General features: G+C 40.9%; 1 protein-coding gene across 3 annotated transcripts in view; it reads left to right on the forward strand.

Moving 5' to 3' along the window:
* CTDSPL (CTD small phosphatase like) overlaps positions 1-20,936 on the forward strand; it is an 81,106-nt gene extending 60,170 nt beyond the window's left edge. For all 3 annotated transcript variants that reach the window (XM_074574006.1, XM_074574005.1, XM_074574007.1), the window contains 5 exons: positions 2,656-2,757; positions 8,369-8,425; positions 15,761-15,853; positions 17,486-17,671; positions 19,597-20,936. In XM_074574006.1, the coding sequence (XP_074430107.1) occupies positions 2,656-2,757; positions 8,369-8,425; positions 15,761-15,853; positions 17,486-17,671; positions 19,597-19,722 (564 nt within the window). In that variant the 3' untranslated portion in view covers positions 19,723-20,936. The remainder of the gene's footprint in view (positions 1-2,655; positions 2,758-8,368; positions 8,426-15,760; positions 15,854-17,485; positions 17,672-19,596) is intronic.
* The last annotated feature ends 976 nt before the right edge of the window (positions 20,937-21,912 follow it).

A 21,912-nucleotide genomic window follows, 5' to 3' on the forward strand; every position in this document is an offset into this window, starting at 1 on the left:
TTCAGAATAGTTTCCTTGTCCCTGGTAAATGTGTTTTCAAAGCCGAGAGTAACAGAGATACAAGTTTTTAAATGGAAAAATGTATTTTTTCTAACCTTCAAATGTGCAGACTGTTGACCAGATGTCTTTGAAAACAGGATCAGATTGAATTCAAGAAGCCAAAGCTTGTAGGAAGGTTGGTGTGTCCTACTGGGAGACGTTTCCCAGGAAAAATCTTGAGGTGTAGTCTTGTTAGGTAAAGTTAGGTCAATAATTACAAATTATCTCCTAAGGCAATACTGAAAAGGGAGAGAAACTCCACAGATGTGGTCACCAGCACATCTGTGTAGATAGGGCGGGTAAGCTTGTTCCTCTCCCAGCCGCTGCGTTTGAGAGATCAGAGAGCTGCGGTGGGCGAGGAGGATGGGAACAGGCTGGCCCTCACCTGCGGACAAGGAATTTGGGTTCACAGAGTTGAACTCACACTTTGTAGTCCTTGGGTATATATGTTCATCCTTCTCCTGATGACAGGCGTACTAGTTTCCAGGTAAAAACCAAAGATACCCGTGATGTGACAGTGCTCATATTTTTCATATGCATATTTTGATATGAAGGAAGATCTATTTCCATATATTTTCCATACACATAGATATTTTCAGTTTGAAAAAGGATTCATATAGCAGAAGAAATTGCTGGCTTTGAACTGCTTATGCAGATTAACTTAGTCAAAAATTCAAACTAAATACTAAGAGTCTTAAGAATACAAAAATGAACTGAACTGCTCTTTAAAAAATGCAATTAAGGTTTCTTGGGTTGTTCCTACCTTTTCCTCCTCTTCAAAGACAAGAAATCAGTATCAGAACGCGGGTTCTGAAGATTGTCTCTAAATGGATGTGATTTCCTTTCAATAAGCTTTTAGTCTATTTAGGTTGCAAGTCTGGATCGATCTTACTATGAACAATTGAGGTGGGCCGCCTGCATATCTTTTAGGTTGTGAAATAGGAGGGGAAAACCTAAATTCCGTAGATCTGGTCCTAGTTGCAGACAAGCAAAGGCAGAGCTCAAGCAGTTGTGGAAGCAATGCATACATAGGGCTATAACCTAGAAAGGGTGTCCTATACATTTCAGTCTGCTTAGGTTCCTCTGACAGACGTGTATGTACAGGCATTAAGCAGTTTTTCCTTAAAGGTCATTTAGATTTGTGCTGAGAGACAGTGTATTAAGACAAGTGGCTTATAAGCAAGGCAGCTTCCATTTTGGTAGCTGAGGAAGCTGCTGTTAATGTTAATTGTAAGGAACTAAATCACTCTGAGCGCTCCTGAAACTCCCCAATAACTCATACTTTAGCTAAAGACACTTTTACTTCAGTCCAGAATCTCATTTGTTAGTTACTTCATTTAAACGAGAACTTACTAGGCATCATTGACCGGTATCTATCAACTTAAGACGATGTCCGAAATCAGTCAGCGGTTAATGAAGAATCTGTCCCCGCTGCCGGAGGGTGTGCGGGGGGGTCCGACTCTTCGTTTGTCACCCCCCGCTGCAGAGGGGTCTCTGCAGGCGCCTCTGCAAAACGCTATAGAAAAGAACAAAACCCGTGATAGATGCATCCGCACCAGAACAACGTTGTCTGAACAGATAAAAAGATAGCGGCAGAATGAAGCTAGAGTGTTGTATCCAATTCTTAATTAATTTAATTTCCTCTCAGTCTCGAGCTTCTCCGTATTGATACTTTTCTACAGAGCTAGTCCATTTCCTTCATCAAAAAATCCCCTTTTTTAAGCGAGAGGCAGCAATGTTTCAGCTCTAAATGGAAACGTTCTCTCCCATTTCTGATATTTCGGGACGTAGCCAGTGCCGAAGTCTGGCATAACATAACTGTATTGAAGGTTGGGATGTTAAAGTGATAAATGAGCAATCAGACGACTGTGTGACTGTCTGCATTGCTTCCAGAAAAATTGTCAATTCCTGTAATTGGTACCATTTTTAGGGAGGGCAGCGTAACGTAGAGAGCCTGCTTTGGCAGGGCTTCCTCTACTGCAGTTTTACTGCCTTGATTGGGAACGTAATTCACATGAAAGCTCATGGCCAGCACCCTCAAAAGTGGTAAAAATGAGAGTGGAGACATGTCCTGGAAGATCACATTATTAACGCTGTCTTCCCTCAGAGTCTGTTTCTCCACTTCAGCGTCTTTCGTAGCAAGCAGAAATAACGATTTGTGTAAATGTCCCTCGGTATGATACGTCTGGAACTGGCGCTGACTGCGAATAGGATAAAAACAGCATCCAGACCTGAGACGTTAGGAATAGGCTCGCTGGAAAAGATACCGTTGTATCAAATGTCCTATTTTCCTCTGTTATTTTTTAGCTAGTGGTGGCGGTTTACCATTTTCATTTCCAATGCTTTAGAGATCGTTCTGAACAAGTCTCTCATTTAGAAAAGGCGGGGGGGGGGGGGGGGGGGGGGGGGAGAAGTCCATATGGGTATTGCATGAGCCATTAATTTCCGTACCTGTACTTGCGATGAGCCCAGAAAAATATTCAACTTCGAGTCATGTATTTTAGTTACCAGTAACTGCTAGAATAGTAATGTTGGCAGAAGAGTTGCCCCTTCAATAGAAGTTTTACTTTTTTTTTTGTTGTTGTTGTTGTCTTCCTCTTTTCTTCTTGTTTTTAGCCACCAGCTAAATACCTCCTGCCAGAACTGACAGCATCAGACTATGGGAAGAAGTGTGTGGTCATTGATTTAGATGAAACTTTAGTGCACAGTTCATTTAAGGTAAGTAAATTCAAAAGCCATCTCTTGCAGCTTGAACCCGTCAGTGCGTGTTGTAGGAACTGTTAAGCCTCTTAACACATCAACCAGTCTTACAGGCTCTCCCAGGGCCGCCTGCTAGTTCTCAGTGTTACTCCTATGATTATTCATCCTAATTTAGCTGTAAGAGGAGTAACACAGTAACTGCTATGGTTTTTGATTCTGAGAAAGTCACACCGACTGCGACAAGGCCCGGAATGGTGGTTGAATTAAGGCTGTAAATGGTGATTATTCCAACAAGAACCTGTATATCATCAGGAACAAAACTTGTTGCTCTGAAAATATGGTTTTATTTTTAATGTTTAAATGATGCCGTAGTTAGCCTAGGAATTCAGCATAGCTTTATGCTGGGTAGATGTACCTTAAAACAGTAGATTTGGGGCACCAGTGTTTGCTGTGCTCTGTTGCCGGAGAAGATCACTTTCCGTGTCAGGCTGCTGTCCTGATCGCAGTAGGTATTTTTAAGCATTTAGCTTTCACAACAGGAAAGCAAATAGCATTTAGGAGTTGCTGATGAGTCAGTCATCTTGTAGAAGCAACTTTTATAACCCTTCAGAATTCAGCATGTGGTGGAAGTAGTGGTATTTTTCTATTGTTAAGTAGGGCTAAAGTTAGAATAGGAGAATTCAGAAACACAAATAACCTACATTGGCTCAGAGCACTGGTCGTGTTTCTGCTTAGCAAATGTCAGACGTGATAAAGCATCAGCCAGTTTTGTACTTTTGATAGTGGAGAATTTATAAGTATCAGTGGTGTGTTTCCTTACTAGCAGCAAGCTAGAGATACCACCAACTTTATGGTCTTCCAGTCTTGATAGCGCTCCATTTTTCACTGCTAGCGTAAACTCACCGTTTTAATCCTGCAATATTTAGTTGCCAGCATTTAAATATGCAAACCATAATTCATGTAGTGGTTAGAATTTGGCAAGGGCCTGTCTTTGTTGACTTAAAGAAGACCTTATATGGAGATGCTAGAACAAATATTCCTGTGCCTCAAACTGAAACTAAGATTCTGCTCTGTCTTTATTGTGCCTAACGGTTTATAACAATTCGTGGTGGCGTACGGGAACCTCTTAACCTCAGTGCCAGGTCCTTGTCTTCTCTATCCGTAATGAACTTGAGAATTTTTCAGGGGGACTGGAAACAGCTGGATTGGGAAGGGAGGGACCGTGCCTTCCTAATTAAACAAAAGTCAAAAATAGGAAGGGAAAGCTGAATTTGAAAGTTAAATTTACATAAAAATAACAAACTGTCGGACTTAGTGTTATCTGAAAGTTTGTTTTCTGAATGCTGAGGGTAACTTTGTACTGTGATTTTTTTCTGGGTTTTGAAACAAAATGAGATTCAGTTGAGGTGGTTATTAATTTTTTTTTTTAGCCATTTTCAAGGAATACACGTTTAATGGTTGACATAGTGTAAATTCTTTCTTGTAGGATTGAGGTTTGCATTTATTGCAGAGTCTTTTCTTAGTGGGCTCGTTTTAATCGTGCCATTTATTGAAATGGCATTTAATGGGTATTTAAATGGTGTTAAATAGAGATTTAAGACAAATCAAAAGGTTATTTTACTTAGTCTTGAACGCTGAATAACGTTTTGTGTTGGGAAAACTGGTCCTTTTTTCTGTGAAGTAAATACTGTGAGGCGAACGTTGGAATTCCTGCAGTATTGGAGTCTTACAGCTACGATGGCGTTATTTAAAGGTGAAGCCTTGTGATGGGAGTATGTAAGAGACAGCCGAGGAAATGGCTGTAGTTTTTAGTGCCTGGCACTGTCCAGTGGTGCCCTTTGGATTTTGTTTCACAAAAGCAGATACTTCGGCTGCCCTAAGGCGGTTGGGGTCATCAAAAATACGATGGGTTTCCAGAAGACCAGGGCTTTTAGCACCTGTATTCACGGTGCTTTGCCCGAATAATCAAGTTACTTTTGCTGTTCCTTTTAAAACATGTGTGCTTTAACAGGCAAGGCACTACTTTAAAAGCTGTAAAAGCATACATAAATTTGTGATTTTTAGTACAAAAGGCTTTATTTAAAACACGTGATGTTTTAGAATTCATAATTCTGTTATGAAATAGGCTTCATATTTCAAATGCAGATAATTTTTTTTTTTCTTTTAACACAACCAGCGAGGCAGAGTATTTAAAGTGCTCTTTCATGAAAGCAGCAACATCTGAAGGAGGGTAATTCTCATCTTTTTATGCCCCTGCATATTTGTGAAGCTTTAAGGAGGTACTAGTCTTTCATGTTAAGTGCATATTAAAGGAATAAAGTTTGGGGTGCTTTGGCAAGAGTAAAAAAGGAATAGATAGACATTATAGTTATCATTCCCATCATAAAACAATAATAGAAGCAAAAATCATAAATTATTAAATCAAAGAGAAGTAAACATGGTTTTGTATAAAATGAATTAAACCACATGCGAGTCTGGAATGTAGTCCTATTCAAAACTGGCTGTGAAACTCTTTTTTAGAACATGTAAAACTCTGAAGCATTCTATTAAATAGAAACAGTTCTGACCGTAGTGGAGATTTTCAATGGAAATACACTGACTTCTTTGACTGCTCTCTCTGTGGTTCCCACTCGGGACATGTACGTGCTTCACGTGCGCAGCCCCCGAAGCCTTTATCCAGCAAAGTGCTGCAGGCTTTTCTCCGGCCTTCCCATCATGATGAAGCACAGAACCCCGGTCCACGCTCTCTTCCTTATCGCTTGCACCAACGAGAAAACTACGTAGCGCCTAAAGTACAAGCGGGGGAAGTAAATAAGTGGTTAGGAGCAGCTTGGTTAGTGTTACAGAGTCTAAGGGTGAGTTTTACTTGTTAGCAAAAATTAGGTTGTCTAAACAGAATGTGGTGGTCTCTGACAACCAGAATCCGGTTGGTGTTGCTCCTGTTAAGAAGGTGCAGTAGTAGCTGTGTTTTTATCAGTGGGCTTCAAAACCTTTGCAACTCGCAGTGACCTATTCTTTTTCTGTTGCTACAGGATATTTCCCTTGCTTAAGGGAGTCATGCATATATAAGTTCTTCAAGCGCGTGCGAGTCTCTTCAAAGCATGCACGGCGCTGGCACCCAGTTGAAAACTTTGGTGGCTGAGTCTTATTGACAGTTCATTTGGGTTTCATTTAAGGTGAAGCTTCAGAACATTTCCGTGTACCTGTTCGGTGGCTGTTAGAGATGCTGCAGTATATCTTCTGTCCGAGGGGCTTCATGCAGGTGACAGATAGGAGCCTCCCTCTGTCTTTTACAGAAGCAGGGGGATATATCTTGGAAATTGCTTGATATCAGCTAAAAAAAAATAAAATAAATCTAGATTGTATCTGCGGGCATTTGAGGAATTCTTTAGATCGTGCTAGCACAGTGGTCATCAGCAGGATGGAGTTGATGATGATGAGCCAGCAGTGTGCCCAGGTGGCCAAGAGGGCCAACAGCATTCTGGCTTGTATCAGGAATGGCGTGGCCAGCAGGAGCAGGGAAGTGATGGTGCCCCTGTACTGGGTACTGGTGAGGCCTCAAGTACTGTGTTCAGTTCTGGGCCCCTCTGTACAAGAGGGACGTTGAGGTGCTGGAGCGTGTCCAGAGGAGAGCGACCAGGCTGGTGAGGGGTCTGGAGACCAGGTCATATGAGGAGAGGCTGAGGGAGCTGGGCACGTTTAGCTTGGAGAAGAGGAGGCTGAGGGGAGACCTCATTGCCCTCTACAACTCCCTGAAAGGAGGTTGGAGAGAGGTGGGTGTTGGCCTCTTCTCCCAGGGGAATAATGACAGGACCAGAGGAAATGGTCTGAAGCTGCGGCAGGGGAGGTTTAGGTTAGAAGTTAGGAAGAATTACTTTACTGACAGAGTGGTCGGGCACTGGAACAGCCTGCCCAGGGAGGGGGCTGAGTCACCATCCCTAGAGGTGTTTAAGAAATGTCTAGATGTGGCACTTCAGGGCATGCCCTAGTGGCAGAGATTGTAGGTTGTTTCGTTGGACTCGATGATCTTAAGGGTCCTTTCCAACCATGAAGATTCTGTGATTCTGAGTTTTCCAGCACTGGCTGCTCTGGAGGTTTAGTTGCCAGTACTGCTTGGTTTCCGTGGATTCAGTGTAGCTTCCCATTTGCTCTCTGACACAGGACTTGCAGACGTCAGACCAAACCATCTCCCTTATTAATTTCTTCGCTACTCGGAGGCTGTTGCCTGTATAAGTTCATACAGTCACTTTGCTCTCCTTGCAGGAAGGTCGTTTGACAGTGGAATTAGAACCTCATTTTTCCAGGGAATGGGATCAAAGTGGTGCTGTCAGGTTCATCCTGCAGGATTCTTTTTTCCTACTGATTTTCATGGAACACCTGTTTCAGGCATACCAGTTTGTGATCTGCTTCTCAGTCTCTTTACCTTGGCTGCTCCTCTGCTTCCTTGGCATCCCCTCATCCTCCCGAAAGGATTTGAAGACTGTTTCTAGTCTTGCAGATTCTTCAGGGGCACCTCCTTGGTGGTACTTGAGATCAGTCTGTTGGCTGATGCAGAAAACCAGGTGGGAAGGTCTGTGCAAGTCTGACAGGGCTGAGCAAAGATGTTTTCCAGCCTTAGTAACGCCATACTGGTTACTGGCCAAACTACTCCCAGCCTTTGTTTTAGGCTGTTGGCCATGAAGCGTGTTGTCTGCTCATCACTCCTGTTAAAACTATATTTGGCAGCTCTGTATTTCGGCCATTTCCAAGCTGCAGATCATTGGGTGAGTTACAGACTTCAGCTGGGCATGTTTGCATTATATTTTTTTTCATCTCGGATGTCATGCATGACCGTACCAAAGGATTCTGCCAAGTGTGATGTCCATTTGAACTCGTGAACGCTGCTAGCAGCGTGTTCCCCAGCTACCGCTGCTGCCTGGCCAAGATATAGACTATGTACTCTTCAGCTGCCTCCAAGGACACTTTCCTGCTTGCCAAAATAATTGCACCTGACCAACAGTTTTTCTCGGTGAACTCTTGAGAAACAAGTTGTGTTCAACAGGCTAGAAAAATGGATTCAAGGACCTGGACAGACTGCTCCTGCTCTTCCCTTTTGAATTAAAATGCAGTTTTACATGATTAATTTGATTGGTATAGCATGTTCTTTTGAGGTGTCACATCTTTAACTATATGACTTGTGTCTTGTTGCAGCTCCTGATTCAAATATAAACTTCAGGTATTACTTTTACCACTGTCTCTATTTTTAATTAATTGTTTATTGATGACCCAGAGCAGAATATGCGAAGCACATAGCTGAATTTCTTTGTCATCATCCACACAGGCTTGATGAGAGAGTTATCGAAACAGATTTTTATCCTGGTAGTGGGGGTTATTCAAGCAGTAAAGCGTTTTGCGTTGTATGAAGATGGAAAAGATGAGGGAACAGGGAAATGCAATACCCGGTGAATAAGGCTGTGTAAGGCTTCTGACGTGTGTGTAAAGGGCACACACGCAGAGTGGATTTCTGTAATTAATAATGCTTATTAAGTTGTTCCTGAGAAGTAAGTACTCTTCTCTGTTACGCCTCTGAAACTTTCCCTCTAATGATAGTATTTTTAATGTTGATTTATTTCCTTGTCGTTCTTTCTAGCCAATTAGCAACGCTGATTTCATCGTTCCTGTTGAGATTGATGGAACCATACATCAGGTAAGCGCTGGCGTTCCTTGTTCTAGTAGTGGCACTGTCCTCAGTGTCCCAGAGCGTTGTCTTTCTCCATTTGCCGCTTTACATTCGATAACTTGTCCTTTTGCAAAATACAAAAGCCGTGTGCTCAGGAATGGATCATCCAGGCAGGCATCCCTGTTTGAGCCGGTTTGTCCTTTCTAACTCCTAAGTCTCCGTTTTAACTTTTTTCAGTTCTCTAGAATCTCTCTCCCACGACTTCAATACTTGACACTTTGTCAATTTTAAAACGCTTTCAAACGGGACCTAAGCATGGGTTTTCAAAGGTTGCTGGGCCCAGAAAAATCTACTTCAGTATTGCATTTCTCATTCCCTCCACAGACAAACAGGACATAAGTTGGCTTTAGTGTCTGTTGGTAGTTCGTATGCACAAAGCTTTAGAAAAGTATTAAGGAAGTACAGACATTTCTTCAGTTTTTGTGGCAATCTGTGTTTAAGTTCTGTCCTCTCTTCTCTCGGCAAGTAGTTTAAGTTCCTCTGATAGGACTTTCTATACGCTTCAGCATCTTTAAAAGGTCTCGACAAAATTGCAAGGAGACTTAATTTTTATCTCTTATTCTTTAAGAGCTTCACTTAAGACTCTGTGAAATGGTTTTCAGTGAATGCCAGCCACCCATAATTTGACAATCAGTCCCCTTCATGTATCTTAGCGCCGTTAATCAGTGGTTGTTTCTGAAAACGTTAAATGAAATAAATTACAGCGCCGTAAATTTTCCTCTTCAGACAGACATTAAAGTTCTTGCTGGAGATGGGTTTAACTGGTTAATGTGAAGTTGAACCTTTCTGATGTACGAATCTTGCAAATTGTTTGAAAGTTTTTTCATTGGTTGTTGTAAGTTAAAGATAATACAATTATTGAGTTGCAGATCTTCCCTGGATGTAATTTAATGGGGGTTTTAAATACTTTAATTTTTGAAATGTTGTCTTTTGTATGGATTACTTTTACTTGGAGAAGTAGTTTCATATTTTGATCTTGGAACAATTGATAGATCATAAAGTTAGTTCATAGTTTTGTTTGATTTCCTTTTATGAAAACCGTCCGCGTGATTGTCACTTTTTAACTGATTACTAAATAATGTCAGTGGACTGAAATGTGTTTTAAAGTGATAATTGTTTGACAGTTTCTACACTGTGCCTGTTTTGTGTAGCAAAATTCAATACCTAGGGTACTTAAACCTGTAATGTTCACCAGAGCTGAGTGCTTAAAACACGTGAGAGTTTTGGGGGTGGTTTATGTTGTGATATCGTCTGCCCTCTTTTGATGGGGTTTTAGTTGGGTTTGGTGCTGTAACACGGACATTTGCTCTCCTAAAACTTGCTAGAATGCTTTTGAAAGGGAGTAAAATCGGTTGCTTAACAATTTTGAATGGTTTAGGATTGCCATCGCTTAGCTTGTCAAGATTATATACTTACATTCTGAAACAAAACCCAATAAAGTACTATTTGGGTTTTACAGTCGAGCACTTCAAAAGCCTGTTGCTTTTCCGTTCCCCGCTGCAGACTTTGAGATTCTTCACCAAACGTAATGCAGTTAGGCATGGGGGGAGAAAAAAAAAGGAGAAAAAAAAAAAAAAAAACACAAAAACAAGTGGTGAAAGGGCGCAGATTTGTCCATACCCTAAACGTGAATGGGAGGAAGGCTGCGCTTGACAGAGAAGGTCAAGTGAAGTCAGAGACTGACTGTGCTTTGCTGGAGACTTCCTGCATAATTTTCAAGGAAATTGCTTAATCTCTTTGTATTTCAAGTTCTCAATCTGTAAAATAACTAAAAATCTGAGTCGGATCTGGGTGGTTGAAGTGAAGTTAATTGTCAGGAATTTGTAATCTTTGAAGTAAAGGTAATTTATACGCTGTGCAGAACAGGCACAGTCTTGGGTGCCTGTGTTTGTAATGCTTCTGCAGGCAAAGTAATGTACTGTCGTCCACCAGTCTTTATAATTTAACTGTGATAATCTGAAGGGCAAAAGCAGACATTCTGGCGTAGTCTGAGTGTTCACACATGCTGTAAAGCTTTGACAACCGCTTCCCACTTCAGACCTGTAATTTTTTTATTCACTTAGAGCACGAACTTGAGCAGATAACAACTGTTTGTTATCTGTCAGGATTTGTCACGTGCATAATGCCAGTCCATTTTCTTAAGCAGTTTATATACTCAGAGATTAATTATTGGCATTGGGAAGCACTTCCACCTGTTTAAAATATTGCAGGACATGTGAAATGTTGGTATCCCTGCCTGCTTTGTCCGTAAGCCTGGTGTCTTATCCAGCAGGAGATTGTCTTGACAGAGCATTGTTGTACTTGAACTCTGCCTTAGACAGAACCCCGTGGAAAACAGATGGAAAACACCATTTCAGAAGTGCCCATTCAGAAAGAAATTTGAAATTACACGAGATGCGTCAGATCTCGTATACCACAAATACAAGCTGTGGCAAATTCAGTTGCTGCACGCTTGAAAGAGTTTTGAGACCGACGACTTATCTAACGGGTTTTGTTTGTGGTAAATGTTGCAATTTTTTGTTGTGCAACAGAGGTATTCAGAAAAGGCTGCCTTTGGTTTGGGGAGTTTGTTTTCCCTTATGTTATTTATAATCCAAAGGTCAGAGAAACTCTTGTTCTTCTACAGAGAGGACAATTCGGATCATCATCTTAAAGGGTGCTTGGGTAAACCAGCTTCCCTAGATTAAAAAATAGCTTTTCTGAACACCCCTTGTCCCTCTCCCGTCTTTCTTCCTCTGGTTTAATTTATCTGCTCTTTAGAAAGAATCTGTCATTTTTATTTTACAAGGAAATAACTCGTGTGGAGGTTCCTCTCTTTTCCTTCTGTTGTGGGTCTTAGATGCCTGCAGAGACTGTGCCCGTCTACAGGGCAGCTGAAGTGACGGGAGATGAATCCCCCGCTTTGTGTTGGCAACGATGGCACGGACACAAAAGGGCAGCTCTAACGCAAGCTGACACTCTCCTGGCCGGTTCTCTCCTTTCCCTCTGCTGCTCTGAATAAAAGGAAAGCAGAGCTGGTCCCCTCCTCTACCAAATTGTAAGTGAGAAACTGGGGGAAGTCCCGTGAAATGCGTTGCCGCTGAGAACACGCTTTGGAGGAAGTTTATTGAGGATGGAAGTAGTGGCTGGAGAAAAGCTGTTCAACCTGTTTGGTACCCTTGGCGTAACTTCTGCGAGAACACATCCTCTCTTTCGGAGCGTGTTTCCCATTTAACAAGATTAGAAACTGTGCGTTAAATATAGCTTGAATCCCCAAGGGGTAAAGGTTTTTAGGGTATGGTGGTCTTTCGTCTTTTATCCAAATCGACTTGCAGTGCCTTCGTGCCTTGCTGTCGGTGTCAAAGAGTAAAGCGGGCGGCCAGGAAGAGTTTGATTCGGTGTTACTTGGAATTTCATTCTTGAATGTAATTTGTGTGTTGAGGGAAAAAAAGATTTTAAGTGTTTGGTTTTGTTTTTGTTTTGTTTTTAATTAAATTAATAGTTGCTTATTTTTAGTTGTTGAAAGCTAAGGAAGTGTTTGAGATGTATACTTTGAATGTAATGTACAAAATGTTATTTTTATTGGTGGGGGAAAACGCTGTTCGAATAATGAACTTTCTTTCCACAAAGGACTGAATTCCTTAATTCTCCCGCAGCAGGCCGCGGCCTGGTTCAAGTAATCCAGGATAGGCTGTATCCGTTCTAGCTGGCCTATTCTTGGTTACTTGCACTGGGAGGCGACCACAACTGCAAGAACCAGAGAGACGAGGCTCAAGGACGCGTGTTATTTTCTGCTTGCTGTAATGAAGAAGCACCCAGCCCACAAAACAGGAGATAACAGGAGCTCGAGTTGTCGTTGACACATTTCTTGGTCATTGCTTGAAGATTTCATTAATGTAAAGCTGATTTTGAAAGGCAATTCTGTGTGTCCTAATTAGTTGATTAAAATTGAGCTGGGTTTCTCTTCTGGTTTACAAATACTGAGTCTTTTTTAGGTTAAGACTGCTTTGAGGTATAGAAAATGTACGTGGAAATACCAGATTCTTGAAAACAATTAAGGTTAATTACTTGTGTTGTGCCATTAGCAGCTGTAAGTACAGAATCTTGTGAAAACATGTCTAGTGCCTGATTTGTGCCTTAACATTTTAAGAGCAAGGTTCATTTTAAATCAAAAAAAAAAATAAAAAATGACTGTATTCCCCTAATTTCTTACAGTGATAAGGAAGAAATTAGTGAGCATACAATTCAGAAAAACTGGAGGATTGGTGGGTTGTTTTTTTAATGCCCTGAAGACAGTATATAAATCTCAGAAAAATGCCAGGAGCCAGTTAGTCTACAGACTTAAACTGAAGACATCGGGGAAAGGAGGAAAAAGCCAAGCCACAAATAACCATGCGGCATTGAGATGCAAGTCCAGCCGCTAACAAAGTAAAGGGGGAAAAAATTCCAAATGAGGAGAAAGAGGAGAAAAGAGCTGCGCTGTCAGCTGAAGAAAGCTTTCTATGTGAAGTAAACCAAAGAGATTTTGTAGCCCAGGATACCAGTACGCTTGCAGTTGCTTCCAGGATCGAAGTAGGACTTCTCAAAAAAACAACAACTTCAAGGGGAGTAACTGTGCAGAGTACTGAGATATGTTGTTCTGAAAAAAAAAAAGAAAAAAAAAAAAAAAAACAGAAAACTTTTAAAAAAAAAAAAAAAAAAGGCGAAGGAATTGTTTAGATATGGAAAGAATTAAGGGAAACATTTGGTGAGACCTCATCCTAAGAGATCGCATTTATTATTAATAAGGCATTTAACATGAGGAGCGAATCTGGTGGCCAGAGCCCAGTAGGTAGGATTTGAGGCAAAACAGCAAGAGAAAACTCAAGTAGAGGAGGCTGAGGGTGCTTCGTGGTGGATCAGGAGATCTAAACTGCAGAAGGGAGACAATACAACTTAAAACGCGGTGTATTTACAGCTAATGCTGATTAGTTGCAGTATTAGGAGACCTAGAAATTGCCAAAAGAGCGCATATTGCAAATACTTGCATTTCTGAGCCCATTCCTGTCCACAAGCCTGTGGTTAAGGAGCTCTCGGTCTGTGGCTGCGGGGTTGATTTACTGTATGCTCTCTTTATGGAGGAGGTGGGTTATGTTGCAAGCAGCAAAGTTCATACGTATCCTTGGCTTGGAGTTTGTAATTACATTCCAAGTGGAAATACTTCACCGACACGGGCGTAGATAGGGACGGAGAGTGAAGAGGAGACTTCTTTTGCTGTGGCTGAAAACACTAGGTTTTAAAAGGGAAAATTAATACTAAATTCCAGCACTTGCTGTCCGAGAATGACTTTAAGACACTGGGGTGTCCTTTTTGTGCGCTCAAAAATAAGTGTAGGAATATAATTAAAGGTTAAAGAATTAAAAACTTCATAATGAACTGTAGAGTTAAGGAGTAACTTGCTTCCTGCTGTCTTTCCTCTTAAAACTGGCAAGTCAGGCTCTTTCTGGGTACCCAAACACACAGGGACTGCAACTGTCTTTCTACCTGTGTCTTTATAGAAGATGTACTTTGGAAAGAAAATACTACAGCATAACTTTGTGGAGTAGTATTTAAGTGCAAAATTAATTGCATTGTTGCGGGAGAGGAAATTACTTGGCTTGTGCCTAATGAAATACAGGAAACTTTGCTGTAATTATCTGGAAAGAGAGCGGCGTTGAAGGGCATCTGTTAACTGTCTCTAATTCATAAAATGTCACGTTTATTTGATTGGTTAGGTGCTGCTGCGGTTGTTTAAAAAAAATAAAAATAATCTGGGTTATAAATTGTTATCTGTATCAGAGTTTGACTGTATTGTTTGAATTTGAGGGGCCAGAAATAGTTTAGGTAAACTTCATAGCGTAACTTAGAGCAGAGCAAGTCTTCTTACTATGAGCGATATGCTGCGTAAAGTGGAAAAGTAATTAACATTTCTGCTCCATAGTCATTAAGGTACAGCTCCATCATATATGTTTTTAATAAAAGTTTGCTTTCAGGTTTAGGTTTTCCATTTCAAGTCCCTATTATGCAACTTTTTTGTCTTCTTTTGCTAAAGGCTTTGATTGGTCCACTTCAGTTCAAGCTGGCATTTCCATATTTTTCTCCTTCGGCCTTTTTTTCTCTGGATGCCTTATGTTTTTACCTCTCTATTAATATGAATCTAGTAAAATACATACAGTTAATCTACTTCTCGATGTCAAAGAAAGAAATTCCTGAAATGGCATCGGTCTTGCAATTCTTCCTGAACTCAGTTCTACGCCAGGCTTCTCCTCTTGAAATTTCCAGTATTAAGGATTATTTGCCAAACGAAGGAGATAAAGTGCTGCCAGTGTTTTCTCTCAAACTTGTAATCTAACTGCAAACAAGATGGATAAATATTTTTCAAGCAGACTCCCTTCTCCAGCTTCCCGGTAGATTGTTGAACTACTTGTAAGCTTTCTGAGCAGCCGTTATCTTATCTTGGTGTTCTCTGTGAAGGCAAATCGTCTTGCTTGCTCTGAAAAGAGAGGCAGGGAGGCTCTTGTATCTATTAATCGGGTTGCTGACAGTAGGCAGCCGAGCTGCCTCTAGGGTTGTCGGTGCAAAAAGGCGCGATAGCGATGCTGAAACCAAGCTGCTCGAGAGGAGAGAGATCCTGAGCGTTTACCGTCTTTATGGCGAGGTCACGACAGAAGATGCTGTGGACTTTGCCACCAAGTTTTGAAAGCAGCCATTTGCTAGACATTCTGCATGGTGCTATGAAAATTTTTGGTGAAAGCTCTCTGCGGAGCCAGATGACTGATAACTATCCCTGGTGAGATATGGTACTTAGCGCCTGGAATTTGAAAAATGAAAGAATTAGCCACAGGAAGAAAACAGTTCCCTATTGTGCAATTCCTGTCATCATAGAGGTTTCATCAGATTTATTCCTTCTGTAAAGCTCTTCAGGACTAAAGACACCAGCACCAAAATCGTTACGGTTGAGAGATCTGAATCCTGGCTTCTCGAGAAGCCCTACTGTCTGTCTTTGCCTTTAATGAGATTTTTCAAGAAGCATCGCTCCAGATGATGCACAGTATTTGCAATTGCATAATCAGCATGAGTCTTGGCAGCACACGCGTTCAAATCTCTCATTACTGGATGTCTACTTTTATCTTGTATACTTTTTCTTTTTCCCTTGCAGCATTTCATTTGAACTGCTTCCATGTTAACTTTTGTTTCTTCAAGTGCTAGGATTACAGGAGTGTTTGGGTTTTGTTGGGGTTTTTTTTTTTTTCCTTTCCTTTTACCTTCAGCACCATTTGACCTAAATAGTCATTGTCGTTCCAGGTTTATGTATTGAAACGACCACACGTGGATGAGTTTCTTCAGAGGATGGGAGAGCTCTTTGAATGTGTACTCTTCACAGCCAGTCTAGCCAAGGTTTGTTCCTCTCTTCATCTCGTTATGCCTTACGATGCTGGTCAGTGGACTTTTGGTTGGGTTTTCTATGGATAAATATTTCCACAGTTGGTACTATCTTAATTTTTCCCCTTCTTTTCTGCTTCTTTGTCTGACAGTGTGTACTTTGTCTGCTAGTGTGTGGGTAAGTGTTTCCATGGTAACACCATCACATATGGGCTTGTCTCATAATGTAGCCTCCATGCATTGCTCATAATGCCAATATGAAAGGCTTACAAGTTACCATGGTTATAGTGAGAAATTAGAACAAATAGCGTGCAAGTAAAGCAGTGTATTAAAGCTGGGCATGAAATAAAAGACACTGTATTTAACACTATCTACACGATCAACTGATGATTCAGAAATTTACTGCGTAGGGAAATTCGGAAGACGTTTTTGTTCTGTCAAGGTGCAGTTGCAATCTGGAGTTAGAAAATCGGATGCTCTGTAAAGCTTGAAACGTCAACAGGAATATTTTGTGCCCTCTGGTCTCCAGTAGCAGTAGTACCTCGTGGGTAGTTTTGTGGTAGATGTTACAGTAGTAGACATCTTAAGTTCTTCACTTCTTTTGGTGTATTGTAATTGTGGTGTCTTGTTTGTAAAATTATATTGTTTATTTCTAAATAGTACTCTAGCATAGTAAGCTTTTACTCCAACCTAATGTAGAGATGGTGGAAGGGGACAGGACCCCCTTTGGTCTGATGTAGTGCTGCCTTAGCGGAGAATCCTTCCCAGCACTCCGTTTACCGTGTTCAGTTCAGTCACGCTGTGAAAATCCTAAATAATGGACCAATTTCATACTGCAGTTAGATGTCTAGCAGTTTTCGTAGTCAAGAGATGATTGATTTTGACATCAATTTTGTTTCTCAGTTTAAAATATAGGTAATGGTAACTCCTGTCCTGCAAAAATAAGTTGTAACTTAAGCCATTTTCAAGTACGTGCCTATTTCACATTCTGATTTCTCTGGATACTTTTCCTTAGACAGTTTGTATCAATTGTGGGAATCTAAGCTGTTCTTTGCTTAAAGTATCATATATAAAATGAGAATTTCCTAGTATTGCAGATGGGTGCTTTTCCTACTAACAGCTTTGTTTGATCTTTTATGGCCCAATTGTGCAATTTGGTAATTTTAAGATTCCTACTGACCCGGTGGCTCCATGGGCATCATTTGAAAAAGCTTCATCAAGCTCAGATGCCTTCATGGCAGTTTATTTTCTGAGGCACGTGGAAATGAATCAGCTGTGCAAATGGCTTTCTATAGATTTTCTGTTAGCGTTGGTTGGGTTTATGGTAATGTTAGGTGAGATCGCCGGATCCATCAACTTCTAGGGTAACTGTAAGTTGGCCCCAAGAATAAAAGCTAATTGATAAATCACAGAAAACATTAGAGGGCAAGTTAGCCTTCCATAGAAAGATAAGCGTCCTACTTTTGCGTTATCTCTCTATTAATCACTTCAGGTTTGCAGGCATGTAAGTTAATTAACGAGGAGCAGGAAGAAAATGAAGAAAGGGCATTTTATGTGAAGTGATTTTGTGTCCCTTCTTTGTATGGTTCTGTGAATTAGCCGTATTTGCACATTGCTAACTTCATGTTTCTAACTTCTGTTTTTAAGTATGCAGACCCAGTAGCCGACTTACTGGATCGCTGGGGTGTGTTCAGGGCAAGGCTCTTTAGAGAATCCTGTGTTTTCCACCGAGGAAATTATGTGAAGGATCTGAGTCGACTGGGACGTGAGCTGAGTAAAGTTATTATAGTAGATAATTCTCCTGCATCTTACATCTTCCATCCTGAAAATGCAGTAAGTATTCTTAGTATTCGAAGTACTCGAGCGTAACTTTATCTTTCTGGTCCTTGCCCAGACTTTCTGATTCAGAAAGTAGCCTTTCAGCATGCTAACCGTATGAGTTTCTGTATTTTCCTAGACCGCAGGTGGGTAGGTTCTAGTATTCGCTGCCGAATGGCGAAGGACTAGGGCAAACTGATCTTGACAGTGTGTCGTAGTCGTGACTGTTCATCTGCGTTCAGTTTTAGCTTTTGGCACGAAGTCCGGTAGTTCTGAGAAATACCGAGCGGTAGAGAACCTGAATAACCTAACTCTAAAAAGTGAAGCTGCCCTCCGGCATGGTTTTTGTTCTTTGGAGCGGGGATTACGGAAAGGATGGTTTACTTGAACTGCTTTTGGTGCTCCAGCTTTTTTCATTGTGTGAACAAAAATATTTATTAGACAAGATAGTTAATGTTTTACTGGTTACAATCTGAGTTCTGTATTTGTAGCTAAGGGGAAGGAAAAAAAAAAATCAAGATCCTGTTGTGTTCTGCTTTAAGTGTTCTTGTGATAACTGGCTTCATAATTAGACATGTTAGTTAATCAGTTCAGTGAGCTTTAGGACTAAGGACAAAAGGCAGGCAACAGTACTTCAAGGGTGAATAATTAGGAGCAACGCGCATTTTCACGGCGTGTTCTCGTGTCCGCTCCAGGAGCTGTGATGGGATGGTCTGGCACTGGCTCCGTCCGTTGCTGCAGTCAGTACAGATGCTCACATCTGTTCTGTAGCTGCCAGGATAGCAAGCTGGAACTCCCCTCAGATCTACTGACTTTTGAACAACCAGGCTGTGCAATGTGTTCTTTGGTGGTTTTAGGCTGCCTTTTTTGTGAACTGTTAACATAGGAAATTTTTATTAGGGACGCTGTTTTGCATGGTCCCGCCTCTCTGGAATAGCTTTCTCTTTTTTACGTGAGCTATTTATCTCACAGCAGTCGGCTTTTAAGATCAGATGCTGATCCTGAGATGCCCTAAATGACTGGGTGAAAACATTTTTCTGGTTGGTGCCACACATGGGTTAAAGTTGCTATTTATAATGACCAGGAGCTGTAGCTCTAATTTATGTTCATGGTTAAAATTAAAAACCTGATCCAGATCGTCATTTGGTATCTCGGAATTCGCTGCCAAGAAAATAATGAGCTGTAGATTTGGGAAATGAAATTAAGGGCCTTGTCAGTGTGGTTTAATCATGTATAGAAAAGTGCTGTTAGCTAACTGATATTTGAGTCTCTGCAGAAAGCAGAGCTTGTAACAAGATCCAAAATAGTCTTTAAAAGACCTCAGTGCACTTCCATAGTGAAGATACACAGAACTCCTTCCCCAAATCAAGCCCACATATTTAAGAAGTGTTGTTATATGCATTATTTTTTGAACCCGCTCTCAAGGTCTTACATTTTTATCAGAGAACTGTTCTGTACTCGTTGTTTAAATATTTCCTCCGCAACCTCATGCCAGCAGGGGCTGTTGCTGCATGCCCATGTTTAGTGACTCACGCTCATAATACTTAGAGGGGAAAAGACGACTTGCCCGTAAATAAAGTGTCAGTACAGCTTCATAACTCGTATCTTCCTTCCAGTCTATTCTGAGTATCAAGGAGGCAGAGCAAATTGAACTGCCCAGTGGTGGGTCATGTAGGTTACCTGGACACGTAGGAGAAGATAAGCTGCATGTCAACTCTTCTACAGTTGGATTTGGAAGGTCAACTGTTTTATGGTTGGATTTGGGGTTCATGTTGCATACTAGAGAACGTGGACTTTGAACCTTGTTCTCTGCTAATCATGCTAATGACGAGCACTTGGCCTTACTGTGATGGCAAAGAGTATTACAGGACATCTACATAGGCTCACGCGTTCTTCACGTCATGAAGTCATCTTAATATTTATCGGTTGCTTCGTTTCAGGTGCCTGTGCAGTCCTGGTTTGATGACATGACAGACACAGAGCTGCTAGATCTTATTCCTTTCTTTGAAGGACTAAGCAAAGAGGAAGAAGTTTACAGTATGCTTCATAAACTCTGCAACAGGTAGCCCTTAACTTTGACTGACTTCTGCTACTAGATTGCAGTTGCTAGAGGCTGTCTCCATCTTTTTCAGCTCTTTCAAATGTAAGCTTTGGGGAGGTCACCCCTGTCAGAAGTGCTACTCTTGATCTTCCTGTTACATTGGACACGAAGGACAATCACGAGTGATGCTATTAAGCCTTCAGAAGCCTGACTCCTAAGGTCATGTGTTCAGACTACTTTTTTAAAGGAAAAAAAAAAAAAAAAAAGAAGCTATTTTAAATGGGACTCTTTTAATGAATTTCATAAATGGACATCTTTTACTGGATCAGCTTTTCTTAAAACATGCCAAAAAAAGAAGCTTGTATTTCAGCAGTTGAATTTCTCTCCCTTTCTTCCCCTCCCACTATGCAGACAATTTTACCCCCCTGCTTAGAGCAGTTGACCTGACTCTGAATTTTTTCTTACAGAATGAAGTGCCTTTTTGAATGTTATTTTAAGATAAAAAATTCATTTTTGTATAAGACGTATTTCCAGACATCTTTTAGTCTTGTATTGTCTAAATGCTTTAAAAGGAAAAAGGAAAAATTTTATAGAGCACTGTAATATATAACAAAGGAAAAAGTTGAAACAAAGATGCTGGGTTCCTGTCTCCACAGTGACATTAAGATGTATTACATTTTGTCATGCTCAGAAGGTTTAAGCGGTTGTGGGAGGGGTGATTTGGGTTAATTACGTGGTTGTTTCACTGATATGATTTTGGGCACGGTTTTGAACATATCTGCAGTTGTTGAAGTATTAGGGAATGATGGCGTTGAGAAAATAAGGTGGCTAATAGATCTAAAGCACCTTTTATTCTAGACAGATTAAGTTCTATTGTCTCTGCTTACGCACAACTGCCATGCCTCTCATTTTTTGGAAAACCAGTTATTATCTTGGGAGAATGTGGAGGAGATCTATTTATTAGTTTAAGATTCCTTTCTTAAAAAAAAAAAAAAAAAAAAAAAACACACAAACAAAAAAAACCACACAAAAAAAAAAAAACCCAAACCCATCTGGGTAAGCTGGATCTGTATTGAGCTGTTTGGAGTACTTTTTTCTTTTAATTGCTGCTACTGTATACTCACCAAATGGAGTTGACCATCGGCTGTTATACTGTTTTTGCCACTGTGCCTGTGCTATGAAACATTTTCTGTAAGCTGCAAACTTGGGCAATAAACAAAAGGCAGGCTTCATAACCCACCCCCATGTATTAATCCTACGGTATCTGATATACCAGAAAACTCAGTTAAAGGTGACCTGCAAAGGAAATTTTATTGGGTTTTTTTTTGTTTTGGTTTGTTTTTTATACTGGGATGAAGCTCTTTCCTTTCTTTGCTATATAAAAATGCAAAAACAGTATTTTTCCCACATCTCTGATTTATATTTCTTCCTCCTCAAGGCGTAAGGCACAGCTTTATCGAGTCTTGCTGGAAGGGCAGAAGTTGCCAGCCTAGACTAAAAGTGGTCCTCTGGCTTTGGAGTTGAGTAAGTCTCATCTCTGAATCTGAGAACCTCCTTAGCATCTTCTGTAGTGTCACTGGTGCCCTTTTTAAAGAATAACTTTTAAATATTTTAAGCCTTTGAAGAACAAGGCACACCTACTTATTTATTTTGTTTCCTTTCCAGTGTCACCTTTTAATTATTTTCCACACCAGAAATCTACAAACGTTAAAAATTGCAGCTATGTTTGGCTGTCATCAGAGGAAACTAAATGGAGTAGTTGGTGCTTCTAATTAGCCGAGTGCTAAATTCTGAATGGTAAATCCCCCTTGGCCTTCTCTGTTTTTCTTGACAAGTCTTGATGACTTTGGGGGGGGGGGAGTTTTTTTGCGATGGACTGGGATATTGTCATCCTTGTCTATAGCACGGGTGAAGCAGCTTAACAAATTCATTCATAGACGGGCAGGCCAGCCTACGCAGGCAGTGAGTAGGTTGTCGGAGGGGCAGTGTCAAACCGAGAGAGGACGTGCCCCCCCCCTTGCAGCGCAGCTCGGTCTCGTCGCGAGGGATGGCAGAGGCAGCCCCGTCACGCTCGTGAGTCTGTACGGCATCACCGTTTTGTTTTCCTACCGGTTGGCATTACCCTTAGTACTGTATAATTCTGTGCCACAACAAAAGACAAAACTGTCAAACTTATTAAAAAAAAAAAAAAACAAATACAACCTACATCGTTTTT

Source organism: Larus michahellis, chromosome 2, assembly GCF_964199755.1.
Source record: "Larus michahellis chromosome 2, bLarMic1.1, whole genome shotgun sequence".
Taxonomy (NCBI): domain Eukaryota; kingdom Metazoa; phylum Chordata; class Aves; order Charadriiformes; family Laridae; genus Larus; species Larus michahellis.